Source organism: Taudactylus pleione, unplaced genomic scaffold (genome assembly GCF_031769625.1).
Source record: "Taudactylus pleione unplaced genomic scaffold, aTauple2 ptg000282l, whole genome shotgun sequence".
Taxonomy (NCBI): domain Eukaryota; kingdom Metazoa; phylum Chordata; class Amphibia; order Anura; family Myobatrachidae; genus Taudactylus; species Taudactylus pleione.
The window spans coordinates 9,561,217-9,587,197 of record NW_028284684.1 but is presented as its reverse complement, the minus strand read 5'-3'; the positions used below and the strand labels follow the sequence as shown (position 1 = coordinate 9,587,197).

The 25,981-nt window shown below is 41.0% G+C and overlaps 1 protein-coding gene across 1 annotated transcript in view; it reads left to right on the top strand.

Moving 5' to 3' along the window:
* The window catches only part of TMEM132C (transmembrane protein 132C), a 594,252-nt gene that overhangs the window by 482,311 nt on the left and 85,960 nt on the right, over positions 1-25,981 (top strand). The window contains exon 4 of the mRNA XM_088482165.1: positions 8,893-9,076. Within this exon, the coding sequence (XP_088338291.1) occupies positions 8,893-9,076 (184 nt within the window). The remainder of the gene's footprint in view (positions 1-8,892; positions 9,077-25,981) is intronic.

The following is a 25,981-nucleotide window of genomic DNA, read 5'->3' as shown; positions in this document are numbered from 1 at the left end:
GCGGAGATGAATCGAAGACAGGAGCTGCAGGTGCTGCCTCGGGTCACTGGCTGCTGCTGCTGTGTTATTGCCTCGGCCTGGAGGGTGAGTCAATTAATGTTTTTTTTTCTTAAAGTGTGGTGCTGCTGGTGGGCTGGTTGTGGGGTTGGTGAGTGGGCACACTGTGTGTGTATATATATATATATATATATATATATATACTCAGATCACTGATAGGGGGCCTCACAAGTTTGTTGCCCAGGGGCCCTCACAGACCTTAATCCGGCCCTGGGTGTGGCCATGATGATGTGATCCTGCCGGCATGCCGCCGGACCTGCCCACCTATGTCTTGCCACACCTTTTCACTGCCCCACGCTGTGCCGACCTGGCTGCCCCCTCCTGGAAGGGGCAGTCAGAACGTCAGCAAGTATGCCATAGTCTTTTATGGGGACTGCAAAGTGGCTCAGTTTATCTTTCTATATCTAGCAATGGGTAACCGAAGCCTGAAATAATTAATCCTACAAAATCCAGACAACAAAATGGCTGCCTCCGTTGAATATAGGCAATGAGTGCACAGAACGCTGACATTCATTTAATGAAAAGTCCCATTTTAGTGGCTTATTTTGCTGTTGTAGGTTGGTATGACCTTATAATCGTACTGACTTCACGGTGTCCAGTTACACATGTATGCCGTGTATTTAAAAATACAATACTGCACATTTTTTTTCTGAAACTTTATTCATCATTATTCAATGTAAGATACACATTACTATATTTTATACAGTATAACCATTTAATCCATAAATAAATAATGTTGATATTATTTAAATCCATTATGTGCTGCCAAATACGTGCTCCCACACAAGTTTGTCCCATTGTGCTTTTGGGCCTGTTTATTAAAAGCTAAGGATTGGACTGTAATTTTATTTCTCACTATCACAGCAATAGAAAATCCTTAGAACCTTACTGGGACGGCTGAGTGGCAACCCCCCCCCCCCCGCGTCACTACCCACAAACGGCACTTCCTGTCAATCACTGTGCTCTGGGTCTGCGTTTCCTCTGCAAACGCAGTTCCCATCGCAATAGCTGGTTCGCGCACGCAGACTGCGATGCGTACGCATGCGCAATGCAAATAATTGACCGATTGCGTGCGTCTGCATACGTGAGTTCCTTGCTGAATCAGGGCCTGAGTGTCTCTATATGTAGATGCAATGAGCAGTCCTGTAGCTCCAGTACAGCAGCAATGATGGCATTTAGGGCTCGATTCAGACCCACTCGCTAGATGCGTTCGCACACAGCGAAAGTATGCAAATCCACAATCGCACGGCAAGGCATTAGCACGCCCACTATGTTTTTGCATGCAAACGCGGTGTGTATGCAGATGCCCACCAGCCTGTCTTAAGACGCCCACTTATGCACATCATCACCAGGATGTGTATGCAACCATCGGTAACATCGGGAAGCAAAGGAGCACTTGTGTTTGACCATACCCTACCGCAAGCACTGCTAGTGCTTCAGTGTGTAAAACAACCATGTGACGTGTACTATGACGCTGCGTCTTAATTATGCACCCCTCTGAAATGGCTTTAAGATGCTCAGGCAAGGCTGCGTTCGCACCTCCACTCCCCCGTTTTCATCGACCATCCCCTGTCACCACCCACAAATGGCTTGCACTGTCACTCTAGCTAGCGTGCTGGCTATGCGCAGTGAGCAAACGCTTCCTGATCGCATTGACTAGTTTGCGCACGCGCACTGGGATGCATACGCATGGGCAGATTGCAAACATCGGCAGCCTAGCGAGAGGGTCTGAATCGGGCCCTCTGTTCCAAGGACAATGCAACCCTGCAGGAAGTTAGTTTTGCTATTACAACTGTGAACACAGCCTCTTGAAGAAATGCTGCACAGGGCTACTGTTCCTTTGTTAGTGCTATCACAGGCTAAGGTGCACTTTAAACACATTTTGAGGCAATGCAGGGGTCTGTACCTGGGTTACAACTTGAAAGCACTATGATCACTGGGGGCAGCTTTACTGTAGGCAAGAAGTGCTAAACAAGTGTCTCTGGGTCTGATTCAACAGCCGATCGCAACTGCGATTACACACGCAATTGGCTGATTGTTGTGTTCAGTGCATGCGTATGCAGTGCGTATGCACGAACACTCCTCTGCGATCGGGATTGCAATCGCAGTGACTAAGCAGACCCATTGCAGAGGTACCGTTTGGGGGTGGTCGGCAAAACTCAGGCTTGCCAGTGCGTTTGAACGCCATTGCAGGGGCGTGCATAAATTAGCCATTGCAATGCCATATGCAGCTTGTGTACTAACTGCGTGCAATGAGGTTAGCAATTTCTGAGGAAGGTCAGAGCTTGTGCAAGTGTGCATGAGGCTCCGATGGTAATCGATGTTACTGATGTTTTCACAGTCTTGATAAGTATTATGAATGTGTGTAAGGTAAAGGGGTCGTCCTTATGTTAGGCTGCATTTGGCATTGCAATTGCAGTCATCGCAATCATTGCAATATCTTTGCAGTGAGACTGCATATGTAATCGCTATTGTGATCGCAGTTGCGATCTGTACTGAATCAGGCTTTCTATTACACAGTCCAATAAATACAGAGGGAGCAGTGGTGTGAGGGGTAAAGCATTGAATTAGCTATCAACTTAGGGTATCCTGGTGCAAAGTGTGAGTTCAAGTTGGGTACACATGAGAGCTAGTTACACAGACCTGTTCAATGTCATTATGCCGTTCAGTGTGACTCTGCTCCTTCTGGTGCCAACCACTACTGTCAAGACCAGCCTTGTGCAGACGCTCCTTGGCATACCTCCATCAGCACTGTCACAGCTTTCCAGTCCTCAGTACACTCTATAGGTCCTCAGCATTGGCAGCTGGGTGCTCTCCATGTACTCACAGCTTCCTTGGTCTCAGCGGTGACCTGGCTTTCTCTCTGTCAGTGTGGTGTTTCTACCACTGCATGTGGCCCCTTCACAGCAGCAGCATAGTATCCTCACATCTGGTCTGCTCAAAGTCACTCCTGCTTTCTAAGCTCTGCCACGAATATACATTCATAAGGGCTTAATGGATAGGGTAGAAAATTAATTATACATTATTCCTAGTGTTGTGGTGTCTTAGTCAAAGAAGTTTTATCAAACATTTTATAGGAAGTGTTCACAACACTAGGAGTATAAATGCATTCTATAAGTGATGGGAGGGTTGGAGTTCTTCGCGTTCCTGCAAGGTGAAAACATGTGGCACTAAATATGTGTTTATTAAGGCACCTATGTCTGGAAACTGCATTTTTTTTAAAAGAAAGAATTCTGGTGAGAGAGGGGTGCTAATACCTATTAGAATCAGTAGTAGAGTATAATTTCCCCAACATTTTACTGATTTAGGGTAGTACTACTGTACCATGTATGAACAAAAGTACCAATCAGGGACTACTGGCGTCAGCATAAATCCGATGATGACGGGGAATAGATCATGGTGTTGACAAGGCACCCAATTTATCTGTGTGTTCTCTAATTTTGGTGTTTATTGGAGCCTTGGATAGGTTTGATGAATTACTGCGCAGTTTACATTTAGCTTTGAAGGGGACTATTTATTGGAGGTGGGGTAGTCAATCATTATTTGAGATATGGTGGAAATAAGCCTTTAATCAGTTGGATGAAACAAACTCTACCTCTCTTTGATGTGCAGTGAGGTAAATGGCTGGGAAGGCACTGGCTTTTATCAGAGCTAGATTTACATTGTACTGTATCTGTAAATATTGTGGAAATGGTTGCGAGTAAGGGGTAATTTAAATTTAATATCTGCAAATACAGGGAAAGAAAGTAATATAGTAAGGTCAGCTCACTTTGTATCCACTTTCAAAAGGTAGATGGATACATTTCCAGTGGAAATTGTGGATTGTTCCATAGGGGGTATGGTGCACGTGGTGTGGAAAGTATTTGGAATGAATGTGAACGATCCCAAAGGCAACATGAAAAGGGCATGGTCAGAAACTCCTAATTGCTCTTGGTCTCAAGGGATTTGGGAGCCAAAGCCAGGTAGCATTTTCTTCAGTTTTGGTCTATGGGGGAAGGTGTATTTAAATGCATTACAAAAGATGGGTTATCAGATAGTATTTTTCATGGTCAGGTACCCCAAGGTCAGCATCCTCTATGTGTATATGTAATATCTCCATCCTCATTCTTGGCCCAAAGACATAAATCTAGATATTAATTTTTGCAAGGTACAGTAGACATATTGGTCTACTATGGGAATTTTTTAAGGGACTAGGGAAAATATCAATTTTAAGTGAATTCTTTACCTACTGAATAATCTGAGTCATATATAGATAATTAAATATGCATCATCTAACCTAATTGGCCATTTTGGGTTTTATGGGTTAAATGGCAAATTGACCCAAAGTATCCTCTCTTCTATAATTATTCATTTGCTAGATATACACTCTATCAGAGGCTATCTAGCCATCCCTGTGCTTTTTAGTGGGTCTACCATAAAGAGTCCTCATACTGATATCCTATGCCAAAATTTAAGTAGTCAAAATGACTTCCTGTAGTGATGTTTTAAACTGCTGATGTCTACATATTGGGGGTTGCCTAAAAGGCTCATTACGGCTAGTTCAACAGAGATTGGAAAAGTTGAAGCCAAGAGCTAGATACACTTCTAAAGAGTGTATATAACAAACGATTAAAGAAAGGCTAGGTGACCCTTTAATTTTATTTTGCACATTTAACCCCCAATACATATGTCCATGTGGGAAGTTCTCATTATCTTTGACTGAGGCACATTAAAAGCAACAAGGTTGATGGTTGGAAAACTTTCAGTAGAATTGTGTTGTTCCTGCTCCAGTGTTATACAATACATCATACTTTCACAAGCTGGTGGAAATCTGGTCAATAAGACGTCACATTGACTTGTCAGATTTGTTTGTTATAACTTTTTCGAATAGTTTTTCTTACATTAAAATGTCTGCTGATATGAAATTACAGACACATATATTTCTTTGATTAAATGTATTGTTTTTTAACTTATTACTGTGTTAATATATATATGTGGCTTTTTTGAAAATAAAAGCACAGTGGTACTGTACTTGAAGTATCAGGTTACACGTAACTGGTCTAGAACATTGAAATAGCCAAGAACATCTCCTCACTCCACCCACACCATTATCCTATCAAACCTTCTTCCTCTACTCTTTTTATTTTCATCTTTTTCCTTTTTCGACAACTTGTCTTAAAACATATAGGTTAAAGTTTTGTTATATCAATATTTGTAATTTATACATGTTCATTTTATTGCATCCTAATCTTTTGTACATGTAACAATATCTTGAAGAAAAAAGATTGACTTTAAAAATTAATATTGATTATGTAAATAAAAGTGGTTTACTCATCGTGTGAAGAGCTATAGAGACATTCTCATTTTAAATGATAATATTCAATAAAAAGCTAAATTAAATAAAAAGTAAAAAAGAATAATGTACTTGCACAATCTACATACAGATTACGACTAAACACTTTTTGTCTGATTAAATTTACTATAGCAAAGTTAAATTACTATTTTCTTCAGGTGTTTTAGCACTTTGTACAATTTAATATGCATTCATGAAAATTAGCATAGGATTGTTTGCAAACATACAGTATAAGATAAATTTTGCACTTCATATCTTTTCACAACTGGAATAATTAGAGGTGAAAACATTTAGATTAATTAAGCCTTTCTGTAATTATACTATAACTCCGCATGTTTGCAAGATTGAACTGCCTGTTTGTGTGATAACTGTGCTTACGAATATAATCATTAGATCATTTCCCTGCAGGCAGCTAGAACCCATTTGATGCCCTAATAGGCAGAAGCTAAGCATGTGTGCACATCAGTGTACTGGACACTGGCTAATGGAGAAACCTGCATATTACTATTAGAAATGAGGCAAACAATTCAATGAAATTCTGAATTTTTCTAATTTACCCAATATGGTAATAGTAAACAAATTTGCATATTTATATTATTTAGGGAAAGATTTTGGCTTGAAACAAGCTAGTGTAGGCAAAAGCATGACTATATTTATGATTGGCAATATCATAATCATATCAGCAGGGTTCTCACCTGTTTCAGTAACCTGTATACTGTAGTACACAGTTTATCTTATAGCATTTAGGGCATTTGGAATGACCACAACTGAGTGTTCTGTCACCAATCTTAGTCCAAATGATAATTTGGGAATTGTGCCAATCTGAGTAATCAGTAGTTCATCAATACTTGATGTCATAGGGGCATATCCAATTACAGGCAAAATGTAAAAAAAAAACCAGCAGTGTTGTTTTTTTCTCATATCTGCAAGATTTTTCCTATTTAATTGGCGGGTAGAAAATCAGTTGCAATAATTTCTATAGGAATTACAGCAAATATTTTCTCTCAGCACCAAAGAAGATCTAAAAAAAAGTGTAAACATCCCTATTTTAAGCTAAAAATGTCAGGGAATAGTCCACACCTGTCCATGAAATAGCTTTTGAGTTTACAGTCTCATTACTTTTGGCCCTTTAAAAAGTGGGAGGCACATATAGAAACCGTTGTAATTCCTACACCGTTCACCTGATTTGGATGTAATTACCCTCAAATTAAATCTGAAAGTCTGCAGTTAAAGCACATCTTGTTTGTTTAATTTCAAAGCCATTGTGGTGGTGAATAGAGGCCAAAATATGACAATTCTGTCAATGTCCCAATATTTATGCACCTGACTGTATATATATTTTTTCTTTTTTTCTAATTGGCTTAAAATTATCCTAAAATCACAGTTTTTATACTTTTTTTTGCATTTTCCATTTTATGGGTTTGTAATAAATCAAAATGCCATTTAATGCATTTTTTAAAAATAATATATTATTGATTAGGACAGTAATAACCATTATTATTGTTACACAATATTTATTTTTATTTTACATTTTTTAGGGTATAGGCTGTTCCCATTTTTTTTTTTTAATTCCCAGCAGGGTTTTGTCCAAAAAAGTTTAGTGACTGATTTTTTTCTATTGAATATCACGGTTATTGGGAGCGCATATACTCACAGAAATAGAAAATTGGTCACGATCCACATGTTATTTTTTGTGGGGAAACTTTGTGGCCAATTGAATATGCCCCCTGATGTATATTGTCTAATAGGAAATGAGGTAATTGCTTATAAGGGATTCAAGTGTTCAGCTGGGGACAATGCACCATTGTACTGTACCTCCTGCCATTCTTACATATTGGGCCAAGTGTAATAGCCTATGAGTTGTGGAAAGTTACAGTGCTTTGTCAATTTAGCCACAAAATTTAAATTGCCAATTATTTAAAGGCAAAACAAGCCTTGATAAAACAGTTCTGCTTTGAATCTTGCAGCTATGTCTTTGAAACAATTGCACTTTGGCCCTCATTCAGAGCCGTACGCTCTGAGCAGAGCGCACGCTCTGAATGAGGGCCGCCCTCCATAAAAATGGAGCGTCCTCCTGGACGCTCGTATAGCTGTGGGTCACCACCCACAGCCTATATGAGCGTGCAGTTTGATGGCTGCGATGGTCGTGACCATCGCGACCATCGAAACTGCGAGCCGGAGCCTGCGGTTGAGGTTTTCAACCGCAAGGCCCGGAGTGATTTTGGCTCTATCAGAGCCAAAATCACTCCCACTGACATCACTAGTGATGTCAGTGGGCCGGCTTCTGACGGTAGGCGTTCCCTTGGGAACGCCCCCGTCAGGGAGGCACGCCCACCAAAGGGGGCGTGCTGTCAATCAACATCGACAGCACGCCCCCTTTGATCAGACACAACGAGCGAAGGACTTTCCTTCGCTCGTCGCGTCTGGCGCATGCGCACGACGGAGCTCCCTCCGTCGTGCGCATGCTCAGTGCAGACCATCGACCCACTTGCGAGCGGACAGCCGCTTGCGAGTGGGTCTGAATCAGGGCCTTTATGCAACCTGCAGACTTTTACATTTGGCTTTATATCTTTGTTGGAAATCACCAGTTAGAGTATGTTCATAAGTTCCGCTTCAGACACACCAAATCTTTGTAAATGTTCACTGGAGATTTCTCTGTAACAATCTATTTAATGTGGAACAAGAAATGCCATTATAGGTTAACTTTCCCATTAAAAATGCATCAGTTTGTAGTTTTGGTTGTATGGTCAATATTTGTATTAAGGTGGCCCATATCTTGGAACTGCAGCAAGTTGCCTCATCACTTTAGTATATAATAATGTCTACTTATTTGGGCGCTAAACATCGATGCTTTGCTATGATTTTTAATATTTTATAGTAATGTATGTTCTATTTGCAACTTAAGATAAAAGATAGTAGTTAGCTAAATTTATGTTGCATATCATCCTTAGTTAGCTAAATTTCTGTTGCATATCATCCTTAAATGTATAACTTTAATTGTGATGCAATGACAATAAATGGGATGTAGTCTGCATCCTGACGGTGAGTATTAGGGTTAGGGTTGGGTCTAGAGTTAGGGGTTAGGGTTAGGCACTAGAGGGTGGTTTAGGGTTAGGCTGCGGGAGGGGAGGGTTAGGGTTAGGCTGAGGAGGGGAGGGTTAGGGTTAGGCTCTGGGGGGGTTGGGTTAAGCTGCGGGAGGGGAGGGTTAGGCTGCGGGAAAGTTGAGTTCGATTTAGAGAGAGGGTAAGGGTTAGGGTTACTTATCTAATTCTGTCGGGATTCTGACTGTTGGGACGTTGCTGTCTGTATTCTGACTGTCGGCATCCTGACCGCCAGGACCACACACTGAAACTCAATAAAAAACATTGTTTCAACATGGTGTTTTGGATTGTGGTACTCATCGGCATTATATGTGGGCTCATTGTTGTCTGCGTATATTTATAAACTTATTTTAACTACAGTAAAAAGATAAATTCAAAAAGTTCCTCTTTTCGTTTCCTAGGAGTAACAACCTGTTCACAGAGGTTGTACAGATGAACTTTGAGATTACCAGTTTCAGCACCCTGTCTGGTACACAGCCCATCTCCTGGCAATTGGAGTACCTCGGAAAGGCGTCAACCGATATTGTTCTGTCTGAAGTCTTCATTAGCCAGAAAGATATTTTAGGAATTGTACCTCTATCCATGGTAAGAGCATTATTATTAATTTACATTCTTCTATGACTTCTGGTCAGAATGTTCTTTATATTAGAATATACATAAATAAATTGTGATAAAACTAAACACACACAGACTCACACACACATACCACACATCAGACAAAGGAAGAAGCAAATAAATCACTTATAAATAATGGTATCTTATGATCCATAGAAGACACTTAAAATCGTTTAACCATGGTATAAGTAATGATGACATCAATAGTATGCACACTGATTACTCTGCATAAGATATCAATTTTAATCGTCCTAAGAGGCCTATTCATTAATACGTACATGTGCAAAAAGCTTCCAATGGGCAGTGGAGGGAGCCAAAAACAGGGGCAAAGGGATCTGAAAGGACCCATCCCATAATAACCCGGATCTCCTTCCATCACATTATATGTGGCCTCCATGTTGTTGTCTCCATAAGCTATGAACAGAAATCAGTCTCTGATGACATATCACATGAACCTGCTGGAAAAGCTTACGGCAGCAAAATTGAATTGACCTCTTGTTCTCCACTCAGCTCCACATAAGCCTCCCTCTCAGATCTCAGGTTTGCTTGTCTCTTAGAAACTGCTCACTACCTCCTGCACTTAGGTGTCAATCATTGCTCAGTCTTCCTTTCCAAAAAGGTCAAGGCTATTTTCAATAGATTAAACTTTGAATGGGTCACTTGACTTGTCTTAGTTTCCAGAAATCACCATTCAAGTGAGTGGAACAATCAACATTAGGACAGCCACATATTTAACTCATGAAGCCTCAGCATGCCCAACCCACCTGCATGATCCAGGTTTGAAGCAGGTATTTGACAGGGATCGGTATGATTTACCGCCACAAATCACAACAGCGGCAGCCCAACATGGGTGAAAATCCCGAATGGTGATTAAGGTAAGTAATCCTAATCTCCCCCCCCAACCCTAACACTCCTGTTGGGGTGCCTAACCCTAACCTCCCCCCTCAGTGCCTAACCCTAATCCCCCCTCTAAGTGCCTAACCCTAATCCCCCCTTCCCAGCTGCCTAAACCTAAGTCTCCTGAGGGAATTGCCTAACCCTAACACCCTCTTCCCCTAGCCTAAATCTAACCCTTCCGGGGAGGTGCCTAACCCTAAGTCCCCCTCGGGAGCCCCTAACCTAACCTCCCCCCGCGGCTGTCCGCGCCCGGCTTACCTTTGATCGGGATGTCAGGCGTTGGGCTCCCGGCGTAGGCAAAATCACAGGCATCGGGATTCAATGCCTGTCATTTAACCCTTGCCGGGATTAGACAGTCAGGAAGCCGACAGTCGGGATTCCATCCGTCAGCTTCCCGACTGCTTCCCATTTGACACTCTCCAGCCCTGGTTGACATTTTTAATTAAGCCAACCATATTGCTCCTGTTTATTAAGCATTCACCTACCATGGGGTGCTTCATACTTTTCTGTGCTAAAGCTGGTCCCATATGCTGCAAATATGCAGCATGTGTGGCCCCAAATGAAGCAAGGTGGATGTTTCAGTAAATAAGAAGTTATCTGACATCTGTCTTTGGCCACTCATATCTGTGGTCAGACTGGACATTTGAGACACATTTACTAAAGTGCTGGTTTTTAGAGGTGGAGATGTTGCCCATAGAAACAATCATATTCTACTTAACATGTATCTAGCTCCTTCTATAAGATAATAGCTATTCTCTGATTGGTTGGTATGGCATACTTGCCTACTCTCCCGGGACTGTCGGGAGCCTCCCAAAATCGGGTGCCACTCCCGACACCCCGCAAGAGGAGGCAAGTCTCCCGCATCATCCGTCGCCCCCCGACCCACTCGCCACCGCATGTAAAAGTGGGCGGTTCAGGTGCAGATGATGCGATTTGCGCTAAATCACATCATCGTAACCCCGCCCCCTGCATTGTAATGCCGGTAATATTGGCATTATAAAGCGGGGGGAGGGGCTGCGATGATGCAAACGCGTGGACACGCCCCCGCTCCGCCCATTACAGCTGCCCGCACCCTCCCTGCTGGACCGACCTGGCAGCCCCCTCCCGGCATGTATGTGCTATGGCCAACATCTCCACTTCTAAAAACCTGCACTTTAGTAAATATACCCACAAGAGTCTGGATTGTTCAGTATTTGGCATGTTTAACACATTCTGCAGCTTTTTACAGTAAGATAAATATATTAAGGTGAAATGATCCTGCTTGCTGGGTTTTTCATCTGAAGCATTTGTCCTTTAAGATATAAATGAATGAAGGTCTCAATTGTCAATTGCTGAAGAGCACCAAGCTGATTTCTGTCTGAACAAAGAATAAACTTCTTGCAGGAGCAGATATCACCAGCAGATGTACATGGATTAGAAAAACAACTAGGATATAACTGTATTCAATTACAATTTAGCTAGTAAATGTGATTCTTCCATAAAGTTGTTTGTTTTCAGGGACCTCATAAAGTTTTGAAAGTCTGATAGACAAAGGAATAACAATACAGCCTACAGTGGAGCAGCAAAAGCTGACATAGGAGCTAGGAATAGAAAAATGCTGCTCTGTGTTTCCCAGCATCTCAGGATGGCTGTTCAAAATTTCTATTATTTCAGTAAAGTATAATGAGTACACTGACTCAATTCCAGCACCATTACACAACCTCTTGTTCTTGAGCATCTCAGTAAAAGTTTTCTTCTGGAATCACTTAAAGTTGCCTTGTCTATCTCTGATCTATATAAACAAGGTACATGGTAAAACTGTTCAGGGAAAACCAGGAATCTTAGAAAATAGTCTACTATGGGAGACATCACACTCAAATCTGTTTGTTGGAAAGATATTAATTTACATTTGGCAGTAAATTTATACTGGGTGAACTCACAAGCTCCTTTGGCCTCCAGTATCACCTCTATGCTGACAACACTCAACTCTACCTCTCCTCCCCTGATCTCTCCTCTTCCATTCACTCTAGGGTGTCCAGTTGCCTTTCTAGCATCTCCTCCTGGATGTCCAAGTGCGTTTTCAGACTGAACACGGCCAAAATTTAACTCATTGTCTTCCCTCCATCTGGAGTCTCCTACCTTCCCGATCTCTCTATCACTGTCAACAACAACACTATCTCCTCTGTTCCCCAACTCTGCTGCCTGGGAGTCATTCTTGATTCATTGATCTGCTTCCACATTCAATTTCTTGCCCTATCCTGTGGGTTCCATCTCTGCAACATCGCTTGCATCAGACCCTTCCTCTCCCAGGATGCCACCAAAACCATTATCTACTTACTGATCATTTCTTACCTCGACTACTTCAACCTTCTCCTCACTGGACTCCTCTGCTCCCATCTTGCTCCTCTCCAATCTATACTCAATGCAGCAGCTATACTTGTCTTCCTCTCCCGCTGCTCCACATCTGCCTTCCCTCTCTGCCAAATCCATTCACTGGCTCCCCGTCCCCTACAGAAACCTGTTCAAACTTCTAACCATCATGTACAAGGCCTCTCCAACTCCACTGCTTTCTACATCTACAGTCTCATCTCCTTACACACTCCCTCTCACCGCCATTCATCCCCTCTTGTTACCACATCTCACTCTAGAATCCAAGATTTCTCCCATGCTAACCTCCATCATTAGAACAATCTCCCTCATTTCATCAGGCTATCCCCAAGCCTGCCTTGCTTCAAGCGGGCACCGAAAACCCACCTGTTCATAAAAGCATATCCGTCCACCACTTAACCATGTCACCATGTAGTTTATCTCCCCCTCTAACACCCTCCAATTCTCTCACTCCAGCTTCCTGACCTTGGCTCGCTCCTTATGTCTTCCGTTTGTCTCCCGCTTCTTTTGCAGACCTGTAACACTACACCTTCTCCTTGGGCTTTCTGTCCCTGGACTCCACTTTTCTCTTGTTTATGATTCTTTAGATGACCTAGACCCATTAACTACACCAACTGTAATAGGTACAGGTTTCAGCTCACGCTGAATATTTCCACTGCACCCCTTGCATAAGTGGCTGTGTTGAGATTTGTAGTGCTATTTGTTACATGTCTACTGTATTGTACTTTACTGTTTACTCTGTAGTATTATTGTTTTACCCCCTGTACAGTGCTGTGGACAACATGTTTATTAATAATAATAATAATAATAATAATAATAAAAATATTGTAATAAATATACTTTCATTACACAATGCATTACACAAGAAAAACAGTAAATGATTCTGTAGAAGTGTAACCCCATTAATTTAAGCCAACATGGATTTAGTTATATAAAGATGGCAAAATTACATACTTCATGGAAGGTTTTGCTGCAGATATAGGGCCAAAAAACAGGGCCACTTTCGCAGGACACAACATGTCATTATGTCCTGTATCTTGTGACCCCATTACAGTTTTCCCAGGCTGTAATCGATAGCTAAGCTCCAGCCATAATTACAGTATCCCCAGTCTGTCATTTATAGCTGAGCTCCAGCCATAGTTACAGTATCTCCAGTTTGTCATTGATAGCTGAGCTCTAGTCATAGTTGCAGTATCCCCAGTCTGTCATTTGGAGCTGAGCTCCAGTCATGGTGATGTACTCAGTAGTATAAACCTAAAATAATTAATGAACTTTTTTATCAGCATATGCTGCCATGTCCTTCCTCCCAATACATTTCCGTCTGCCTACACAGCACACTACTCATAGTGAAGTACCTGTAGGTGGAGGTGTGATATGATCTAGTCATTCACTGTGATCCTCCTCTGCAGTTGAGCAAGGCAGCTGGGATGGGAGGACGGGTAAGTTCTGACTAAAGACCCATAACAACGTTCTTTGATGGGCGAGGCTGCCCTGGATAACTACATCAAGGTCACACGACGGAGAACTGTTTACCTCCTCACTGGAGGAAGGAACCTTTGTTCCTTTACAGCATTTCCCTAATTGTGGGGATGATTTAACAGCAGCAGCATCAGTGTGAGCACAAGAAGCCCAACACATTAACCTACACATCCATTGGAGATATTCTTCGATCTCCAATGGATGCACTTCATTGGAGATAGAAGAATATCAGCAAAACTGGTACGTCTATTGCAGGGTCGGATTAAGGGCCACATGTGCCTGGGGCTGAAAATAATCAAGGGCCTATTGTGAGAAGAGAAGGACCTGTGACCAGTGTTGCGTTGGTGTGGCCGTGTACACACCCTACACAATAAGCGCCAATATCTCTTAAATACATTACAGAAGAAAAATTGAAGAATTTTGTGAGGAAAATAGAAATACAATTTTAATATTAATGATTTATGGCTGACCGTGTGGCCAGTTATCTGCTGGTCATCATCATGCTGTCACAATGATGGGTCTATTTGTGGAGACCTGGAGTTGTAGTCCCATCCGCCACCATTGTTAAACTGGCCCAGGTTTGTCATTTTGATTTTGCCTGGCTTGGCGATTCATGAAGCTTATTGTACCTGTTTTAGAAAACCAACATTCTACTGTGGGGGCAATGGCATATATGGCACTACAGTGCAGGGGCAAATGGGGCACTGCAGTGTGAGGGCATATTAATTTGAGCTCTACTTTGTGGGCATATTAAATAGGGCACTACTGTGGGGACATAGTATTAACTGGGATACTACTGTGGGGGCATATTAAATAGGGCACTACTGTGGTGGCATATTATTAACTGGGACACCACAGTGGGGGTTTATTATTAACTGGAGCACTACTCTGGGGAGCATACTATTAACTATGACACTACTGTTGATGCATTTCATTAACTGTGGCACTACTGTAGGGGCATATTATTAACTGGGGCAATACAGTGGGGAAATTATTATTAACAGAGGGGGGTTGGTCTAAAAAATCTTTCATAGAGTACGAGTAGATCTGGAGACTGTCCTGCACAGAGTACAATAGATTTTTTACATTTTATCTTTAGTAAAGTTGTGCCCCTGCAGGGTAGGGGTGGCATTTTAAGTATAGGCCCTGTCCTAGGATCCAGCTCAGTGGGTGCTATGGATGATTTGGCACCTCTAATATATTTGCTGTCTTAATCACATATCATGGCATATGGTGTGAAGATGCCAAATCATTTATTTTGCCTCCCATGGTCCCTGTTCACATGGTCTCATTGTGGGGCTGATTCTGATGGATCTGTTTAAACTGATGCAAATAGCGAGTTTTAGCATACACATGCGTAGATACGGATTCACAAATTTTTACATATGTCTGTCCTATGTACGGAGAAGGGAAGCCTGTTTCAGTGGATCTCTTGCATCTAGCATGGGACTTGTGGAACTGCAGATACACACAGCAGCGTACGGTACTAGACCAGGCTTCCGGAGCAACCGGCATAAACAGCCAGGGCCCGAGTCCCATTACTATCTGGGTGTGTGGCCTAAACACGGGAGACGTCCCCTTAAAAAGAAAAACCCTGTTTGCAGCGCCACGCATTGAGGAGGGGGGCTGCTGTGAGCCCCTCAGTCCAGCGCAAATCCAGGGGGGTGTGATCAGTGTGATAACGCCCCACACAGGCAGATGAGAGGAGACTGCTGCTGCGCTGGAGCTGTGCTGGGCTGCTGACAGGTAAGAAGGAGGGGGGCGGCATCAGACCCTCCAACAAGCCCGTGCCCGGGTAATTAGTACCCGCTTCCCCCTCTCATCGCCCTTGTAAACAGCCACTTTGGGGTCTGTTTACTAAGCCTTGGAAAGAGATAAAGTAGATGGAGATAAAGTACCAACAAATCAGCTCCTAACTGTCATTTTTCAAACACAGCCAGTAGAGTGACAGTTAGGAGCTGATTGGTACTTCATCTCCATCCACCATATCTCCCTCCAAGGCTTAGTAAATAGACCCCTTTGTGTCCAACTCAGAATCAGCCCTTGATTGTAATTATGTCCAACATGTGAGTCTGATAGAAAAAGTTTTAGAACTGCTGCATTGTGGTGATGTGCTTTGTATTATAGTCAGTAACAAATCATAGGATTATTTTTCTATGAACCTGAAAGAGTCAGCATTTCCTCACAGTAATTTAATAAATCTTTGTATGTTATGTGCCTCAATTCCAACCCTTCTTCCTACAAATTAGGATTCAGAGACCCTTTTAAGACGCAAGCTGGATGTCCTGCAGTATTTGACATTGCTTTCATATATCCAATACCTTCCACTACTGCTAAATTCAGTCCATTTGTATCCATTAGTTTTGCTATGACATCCCTCTAGCTATACTTTGGTGCACATAACAAAATACAAGAGAATCAATTATTTGCTAGTACATTACAGTTGGATGCAGAATCGTCTCTAAAGGGTGGTTTGGGGAGTTACATGGTTTAAGGTATTTATAGCTTTTGAAAATATTCTAACAGGATACAATTGTATAAGCATTCTTTCATTAATCCCACATGTTCCATTCTCATTTTATGAGCCAAAACACCCCTGTATCTGACAACAATTTGCTCCAGCCAACAGTCTCACAGAAGGCAAAAGAGGAGACTTCAGCACTTTCCTGTCAGTGCAATCTGGAGATGTGCAATTCTTTCAGTGTTACTGCAAGTCTGGGTGATTATGCGATTTTAATGTAGCTCATGATGCAGTCAGTATACATAGTGCACATCTGGAGGATGTAAGTATAATTAAAATAATTAATTTTGCACAAGAGATCATACTAGCATCCAATACAAGATGGTTTGTTTATCAAACAACATGAATCACAATAGTCTTTGTTATAAAAGATGTTTCTTGGTTTCTCCTGCTGTCCGTACTTCCAATCCCAGTCTCCATATGACATAATCAAGGGGGTCTTTTCAGAGTCAGCGGCACCAAGAGAGAATGCTTATTTCACAGTCAGACAAGTAACCCCTCCTCTAATTTTACTGACGAGCGACAATCTACCCAACCAGATTCTCCTGACTGTTATGAATAGATAACCATTTTCTCTAGAAGCAACCTCTAGAAATAAGGTGGTCCCATAGAATGTAACCCATATGGTTCTATCAGTTGGGGGAAGTGGAGGGCAGGGTTTCAAATTACCAATTGTCTGTAAAATACAACACCTTTGCATATAGATTATTTCCTATTGAAGCATGTAGTGCTATGTGTCCATTAAGTGTGCACCTAGTTTGACCTGCATAAATCTCCTTGCTTTGCACTGGTTCATGTCCTTGTAAGTTGTATTCAGATGTTTGCAGCTATATTACTGGTAACCATGGCAATTGTGATCAGAGATCATATACATATTACATCACAGAGGCTTTACAGCAAAGTGTCTCAATCTCACCTACCAAGACTTTATGTGAACTTTTGATTCTGCATATGGAAATGGTCTCTATAAATCATCTATTGAGGAGGCTGTGTGGTTTGTTGTGTAGTGTTAAGGGCTATTGCAAGTGTCTCTGTTAATAGGAGATTCATTGCATGACCTTTCAAGGATGACTTTGGTGCCTTTTTCTCCCTCTAGCATTCTGCTTACCACACAGGATTGCAGACTGTGATCCCCAGTGCATATCTCCCTCATTTAATCGCTCTCTTGTTAAGATGAATTCATTGTTAAATCTGCAGCGGCTTCATTAAGAATCTGTTTACTTTCACCATATGGTAACTGCGCTGTGGTAGAGTGGATACAGGCTCTTCTATGCTGTGTAGCATATTGCCATGGTGAACACACACATATTCAGCAAATAATTACTCTATTTAAAGGAGCATTCACTCAGACGACAGCATATGCTGACAAGCTCTGTTTTCCATTTTTCTTATTTCACCATGGCTGCACAGCATGGTGACCTATTGGTTTCAGCTGGATTGTTTTAAATCATGTGGACTTATTTCATTAACCCCTATTGTTTGAAGGTATATAAGTACATCATTGTAAATTGCATTTTTCATTTGTGCTTATAGGTGCATTACCCCCCAAGACTGCAAATAGCGTCTTGCTAGCACGTCTGACAACAGCTTCCATATTGCAATCCATTGGTGTATAGGATCACCAAAATGGGCATGGTTTATGTAGATTAGTGTGTATATCAAATGATCTGGCATCCTTTGTCCATGAAATGTTGGCTGGCAAATATGGAATAGTACATATCACCAATAGTGCACTCAGTGCATGTAAAAAATATATATATATAGGATCAACAGAAGTAACCAAAAATAGAAATGCTGTTATTAATTATATAACAATTCCAGATCCATGATCAATTTTTCACAATAACCTACTTTTTGGAATAAAAGGGGTCACAGGTGCTAATTTTTCACTGTGTTGTTTCCAGATGTCTATATGTCACTGGTATCACTGAGTTAGAACAGAGCAAGATAAGATCTGCCCCAATTTGGCCAAATCATAACAAATTTCACAAAATCCACCCATGGCCAAGTAGCCACAACCACATTCCCCCTACTTCCTATAGGTCATACATCTTTTGAATAGCTAAAATCGGAATAGCCCTATCAAAATAAGGCTATTGGGAGATGTACATCTTTTGCCAAATGCAACATTGCATTTTTGACATATGCATTGTATACATGTTTGGTACTCTGCAATCGGGATGCCATGCCAGTGGTGACTGTGTTAGGTCTTCTCCAGAGGACACCATCAGCCCAATTAGAGAGGTAAGTTCCCCAACCAAGACAAGGTCCAAGAATAATGCTGAAAGAATATATGAACTGTTTAAATTCAACTTTGCAACATTTGTTATTTATTAATTGGCAAGAAATATTAACATCATTGATCACACTTGTGGTAAAAGGTATGCATTAATTTCTGAAAACAAAACATAGTGCTAAACTGTCATAATATCATGATAATGTACAAAACATATTTGTTGTATTACCTCATGTATTCACCAATAAGAAAAATAGGAGCGCTCATATTTTTCTTATTGGTGTTTCAAGTACAATAGGTTACCAGACCTACTTTGGTGGGGGAGCTGTTATAGCAAGTTCATACATATTTTTCAATTTGGTGTTTCTAGTACTATAGGTTACTAGACCTACTTTGGTGGGGGCAGCTGTTGTAGCAAGCTAATACATATATTTTTAAATTAATAAGAGACCAATATTTTTTCCTTTTTAACTTCTATAGTTATCTGTCTGTGGTCCAGTGGTTCTATAGCATATTTGCTTTTCTCCCAGTCCCCCAGGAAGGTGGACAAGTCTCCAGGGAGTTGGAGCCACCCGGGAAGCGGATCCCCCACTTCTCCAGTGAACTGGGTGGCACAGCGGGCTAATGACACAAATTTGTGTTGAATTGCATCCTTGTGGCTCCACTCCCCCGCTGTACAATGCCGGTAATTTCAGCATTGCCTAACGGGAGACGAGACTACAATGACACAATTGCGTTGTCATACCCCCAGAACCGCCCACCACCTCCAAGCCCCACCCATCGCTGCCTATTTCCGCTGAGCTGAGAAGGCAAGTATGTTTTATAGTATTTCCTCATTAGGTTACCATTAGAACTAATTGTACATTTGACACTCATTTTATTATTAAACAATTTCTGGAAGTAAAGTGACAAAAACCATGATCTACAATATACCGTTTGTTGTTAAAGTCTTAATATTTTTCATGCATTGCTTTAAGGTGTGAACAGAAGCAAAGTGCACTTAAGTGAATAAACAACTCCTCATTGAAATTGTAGTTTTTCCCCTCCGAACGATGTGTTGAAAAAATTATGCTTATTTTCACTTTTATAGATAAAATGTTACGTGCGCTCCTGGGTTGTGGGTACAGATTGGGGTGGGGGGGAGGGGTGTGAAGGATGTGGAGGGTGTTTGTGTGGTGGAGAAAATGGTTATGTATTGGGTTGTGACTAGTATGATGGTGTAGTAAGTGACTGTCTCTGTGCAGGTGGGGTTGGTCAAATATGGGGATGAGTGTGGATTGTGAGTGAATCAGTAAGTTAGATGGAATGATTATGTCTGAACAAAGACAAGCGAACAAATAGATTCCAATCCTGTTTATTACTGTAGGAGACACAGTGCTCCTCTAGGATAGGTGGTAATGGTGAGGATTTAAGATAACCCTGGTTGGTTGGGTAGGCATGTGTTAGTAAAGTCCTCTTTCCGGGGGTGGTCAGGTCTAATCCTTGGTTGGGAAGTGGGTAGACCCTTTCAGATGGCTCCTTACCATGTGGTGCTAACTCCTGCACATTCCCCTGCTGGACCTATGGTCTACAGACTTAGGAACCGGGATAGCACACGTAACATCTTATCTATTTACATCCATTTGTTAGTAGGATCAGGTACCCTTACTGTATGTTGCAGCACCTCCCCACCCCACTTATTATACTTATCCCCCCACTGTTACCACACCCCGAAGCGCGGCCAACCCACAATATAATCCTACTACTTATTTTCACTTTTAGTTTGATTGGTTTTTTTTTATATCAATATTCCACATCTATCATACAGGGCCCAGAAGTACATCCACAAAGCAACCATCTTGCGTATGTAAATGGAATAGTAAGTGGCAAACTCTGGCACCAATACACAGACGTGCTGACGTTAAAAATAGATAATTTCAGTTTTTCAAAAAAATTTTCCAAAAATAGTTATTTTTGGAATTTCTCTTACAAATACTGTCGTTTGTTCACACAGCATTCCCAGCTAAAATTGGGTTGAAGGCACTATTCTAAGAAATTATATTAATATTTTCTCTTTGAAGCCAAGAAAATAAAAAGTTTTGTTTTCTCAAAAAAAAGCAAGATTTGTGCAGGGGCTTTTGTGTCTGAGCTGAGGGTATCATTAGGTTTGTGAGTCTGAGCTGAGGGTATCATCAGTTTTGTGTGTCTGAGCTGATGGTATCATCAGTTTTGTGTGTCTGAGCTGAGGGTATCATTAGGTTTGTGTGTCTGAGATGAGGGTATCATCAGTTTTGTGTGTCTGAGCTGACTCACTTTGTCTCAGAGTTCCACTTCTTTATAGTGTTTTTAAATACACACCTGATCACCAATAAATAAGCATATTGATACCGTCAGAAGATTACTAAACAGTATTGACAAACTCTCCGTACTTTTAGTATCCTGCTGGTATAAACTAATTGCCTGCTATCCTGACTTTGTCACAGGCCTGTATATGTTGAAGTAACTGAAGAGCCAATAAGTGTACACAGAACTCTTGTGTTTTTCATTTACAACAGCTGACTCAGAGGACACAGTCACCTTCGCTTCCTGCTATAATAACTCTTACACTGCAGCATGTTTCACTGGCTTCAATACATCTATGTATTTTTTATTTAAGGAAAATACATTTTAATTTTTTTTTTAGATTTTACTATTTCCAGTCTTAAAAGCTCTGTAATTTTTCTATAGCACAACCTATTTAGCTTAACTAAATTATACCATGCTCTTAGTAAGCCTCAAGGTTCCTGTAGATATGAGTATTTGCCTATTTAATCCCTTTATCAACAGCAACAGTGTCAAGTTCTCAGGGGCTTAGGAACACATGACTTGTGGCGTGGTGGCATTACAGAGCACAGATAACTGTAATAATTGCAGGATCATTAATGACATCACAAGTGTCCATCCTGGGTGTCCCCGACTCCCTGATGCATGATATATTCAGGAGCAGATTATAGCAGGGTTGTGAACATTTAGGATGATGAGTTAGGGAGTAGTCTTTGTCAAATATTTGCTTATATACATAAAAGTATTCACAACATTTTAATTCACTTTATCTCACCTGGACATATTTTTAGCCTATGTTTTTCTGCAGAACTCAGGCAATATTTGTTGATTTTAATTTTTAGTTAATAAAGATTTAATATCATAAAGGAAAGCATATTAAAACGCCTGAGTACCCAAACTGGAGAACTGTTTATCCTCGTACTTTGTGTGTGTATATGAAAATGGTACTGAAATTAAGCAGTTTTTTTTTTTTAATCAAAGGCTCAAGGTCCTAAATCCTGCAAAAATGGGACATTTTCACAGGATTTAGGGCTTTGGCCTATACAGTCAGGTGCATAAATATTGGGACATTGACAGAATTGTCATATTTTGGCCTCTATTCACCACCACAATGGCTTTGAATGAAACAAACAAGATGTGCTTTAACTGCAGACTTTCAGATTTAATTTGAGGGTAATTACATCCAAATCAGGTGAACGGTGTAGGAATTACAACGGTTTCTATATGTGCCTCCCACTTTTTAAGGGGCCAAAAGTAATGGGACTATCAACTCAAAAGCTATTTCATGGACAGGTGTGGGCTATTCCCTCATTATTTCATTATCAATTAAGCAGGTAAAAGGTCTGGAGTTGATTCTAGGTGTGACATTTGCATTTGGAATCAGTTGCTGTCGACTCTCAATATGAGATCCAAAGAGCTGTCACTATCAGCGAAGCAAGCCATCATTAGGCTGAAAAATCAAAACAAACCCATCAGAGAGATAGCAAAAATATTAGGTGTGGCCAAATCAACTGCTTGGAACATTCTTAAAAATAAAGAACGCGCCGGAGAGCTCAGCAACACCAAAAGACACCGGAAGGCCACGAAAAACAACTGTGGTGGATGACAGAAGAATTATTTCCCTGGTGAAGACAAAGTCCTTCACAACAGTTGGCCAAATCAAGAACACTCTCCAGGAGGTAGGTGTATATGTGTCAAAGTCAACAATCAAGAGAAGACTTCACAAGAGTGAATATAGAGGGTTCACCACAAGATGTATACCATTGGTGAGCCTCAAAAACAGGAAGACCAGATTAGAGTTTGCCAAACAACATCTAAAAAAGCCATTACAGTTCTGGAACAACATCCTATGGACAGATGAGACAAAGATCAACTTGTACCAGAGTGATGGGAAGAGAAGAGTATGGAGAAGGAAAGGAGCTGCTCATGATCCAAAACATACCACCTCATCCGTGAAGCATGGTGGTGGTAGTGTCATGGTGTGGGCATGTATGACTGCCAATGGAACTGGTTCCCTTGTTTTTATTGCTGATGTGACTTCGGGCAATATTATATGCTCATATTCAGTCAAATGCTTCAGAACTCATTGGACGGCGCTTCACAATGCAGATGGACAATGACCCGAAGCATACTGCAAAAGCAACCAAAGAGTTTTTTAAGGCTAAAAAGTGGAATGTTATGCAATGGCCTGGTCAATCCCCTGACCTGAATCTGATTGAGCATGCATTTCACTTGATGAAGACAAAACTGAAGGGAAAATGCCCCAAGAACAAGCAGGAACTGAAGACATTTGCAGTAGAGGCCTGGCAGAGCATCACCAGGGATGAAACCCAGCGTCTGGTGATGTCTATGCGTTCCAGACTTCAGGCTGTAATTGCCTGCAAAGGATTTGCAACGAAGTATTAAAAAGTGAAAGTTAGATTTAGAATTGTTTAGTTTGTCCCATTACTTTTGGCCCCTTAAAAAGTGGGAGGCACATATAGAAACCAATGTAATTCTTACACCGTTCACCTGATTTGGATGTAATTACCCTCAAATTAAATCTGAAAGTCTGCAGTTAAAGCACATCTTGTTTGTTTCATTTCAAAGCCATTGTGGTGGTGAATAGAGGCCAAAATATGAAAATTCTGTCAATGTCCCAATATTTATGCACCTGACTGTATATCAAAGTCCTCCTGCAGGTGAAGGTTCTTTCTGGTTATCAATGCTTATAGCCTACACTAAGGGCATTCTGAGATGCTTCACTATGCAAGCACACAGAAGCTAATTTATCATGGACAGCTGCAGTACAATTATCATTACAAAAATATTGCTGATGCCCCACAGGAAAAATGCTGTATTATTAAAATAAAGCACTTTTTTATGTTGTGTATTTTTAATTTTTTATTAAAATTAAAACAAAAAAACAAGCATTTTATTTTTTTGAATGAATCTGTAACACATACACACTTCTTGACAACTAAGTGGCCTGGCAAGTGGTAAGACTACTCTTATCGCTGGCTGGTCAGTGTCGCCAGCTAGATGAGCACCATTTTGCTGCCCATGTCTTTTTTGTTTAAAAAAAATATATATTTCTATTGCTGCATTGAGCGGAGAAAGGTAATCTTTTTGAAGGCATCTTGTTTTTGAGAAACAAATCTGACTAAAAACAATACTTCAATGGTATGCCTTCTTGCTTGAGTACATCAGAGCTTCCCGACTGTGAAATCCCGGCATGGGACTAATGATAGGCGTCGAAATCACAACACCTATCATTATTCACCCGCCGAAATTCCGACACCTGGCATACTGAACGTAGGTAAGCCAGGCGTTGGCAGTGAACAGCCACGGGGTGGGGGTGTGAGGTTAAGGGGCACCTGGGGGATTTAGGATTAGGCTAGTGGAAGGGGGGTTAGGGTTAGGCACCCCCGGGGGGAGGCTAGGGTTAGACAACCCCCTGGGAGGGATAGGTTTTGGGTGCGGGGAGGGGGAGTTAGGTTTAGGCAACCCTAGGGAGAGGATAGGGTTATACACTAGAGGAGGAGGTTAGGGTTAGGCACCCCTAAAGGAGGGTTAGGGGGGGAGAGGGTTATGGATAGTTAAAATACTTACCCTGTCAGGATCTTCAGTCTTCTGCTTTCCGGCATCGGTATTACATCCATCGGGTTTATGGCCGGCGGTATGTCATACCGATTCCATTTAAAACGTATTGCTATTTTTTCCTAATAATATTGCTCACTGCATGACATAGTTCTATGGCTGTCTTTGGATAATATTTACAAGACCGCCAAAGGGCTGGTTCAACATACAGTACTTGCTGATTTTTAATTTCTCCTCCGGGAGAGGAGATACAGATGACCACTCCAGGAGGGGGGCTTTCACGTCATTAGGTTCCGCCCCCATCACGGCAAAATACCACAAATCAAGGGTCTGCTAGAAAGTACAGGGCTAAAATTATTTGAATTACATCATGTTGGCCATGCCCTTCCAGGTATTATTATCTATCTACAATTCCGGGGATCCAGGTGACTACCTGAAAAATCAGGAGTAGGTAAGTATGTGCTTCAGTAGTTTCCTCCTCCATTAGTACTTTGCAAGGCCCCTCTCTGACCCCTCACTGACCTCTTTCTATTACATGTGTGCAGACTCATTTTCCAGGCAGAATTTACTCTTATTTGTACATAGCATTGTGTGCTATTGGCGGATGATATGTACCTTGTGTGTTATTTGGCCATGGTCCTGTCCATTCAGATGTCACATTAATTACACCACTTGGCCTAAGCAGTGATTAGAGAGCTTTGCTCCTCATTCTGGAAATAGGTAGAAGCTGGGCCCTATTAAATGATAAAGAATTGCCCAAACATGGCAGTCCTCAATCCTAATGCTTCCAAATGAATGCAAATATACTCAAATTTAAGGTTATAGGTGGATCACATATCTTTGCAGATTTTATTGAGATTAAATTTAGCTACTTATATACAATATAAATATTTTCAAAATAATTGTAACTAGTATATAAAAATATTGTGAGCATAATTGTAACTATATCTACTATATAGAAACTATACATAAATGTAACTATACCTACTATGCATACTACACCTACTATACATACATTTAACTATACCTACTATATAGTAACTATACCTACATTATAGAAAAATTGTGAGCATAAATGTAAATATACCTACTATATAGATATACAGTATTGTGAGCATAAATGTAACTATACCTACTATATAGATAAACAGTTTTGTGAGCATAAATGTAACTATACCAACTATATAGATATACAGTATTGTGAGCATAAATGTAACTATACCTACTATATAGATAAACAGTTTTGTGAGCATAAATGTAAATATACCAACTATATAGATATACAGTATTGTGAGCATAAATGTAACTATACCAACTATATAGAAAAATGTGGAGCATAAATGTAAATATACCTACTATATAGAAAAATTGTGAGCATAAATGTGATTATTCCGAACTATATAGATATACAGTATTTTAATGCGGGAATGAAACTATACCTTAGCTACTATATCGATATACAGTATTGTAAGCATAAATGTAACTATACCTTACC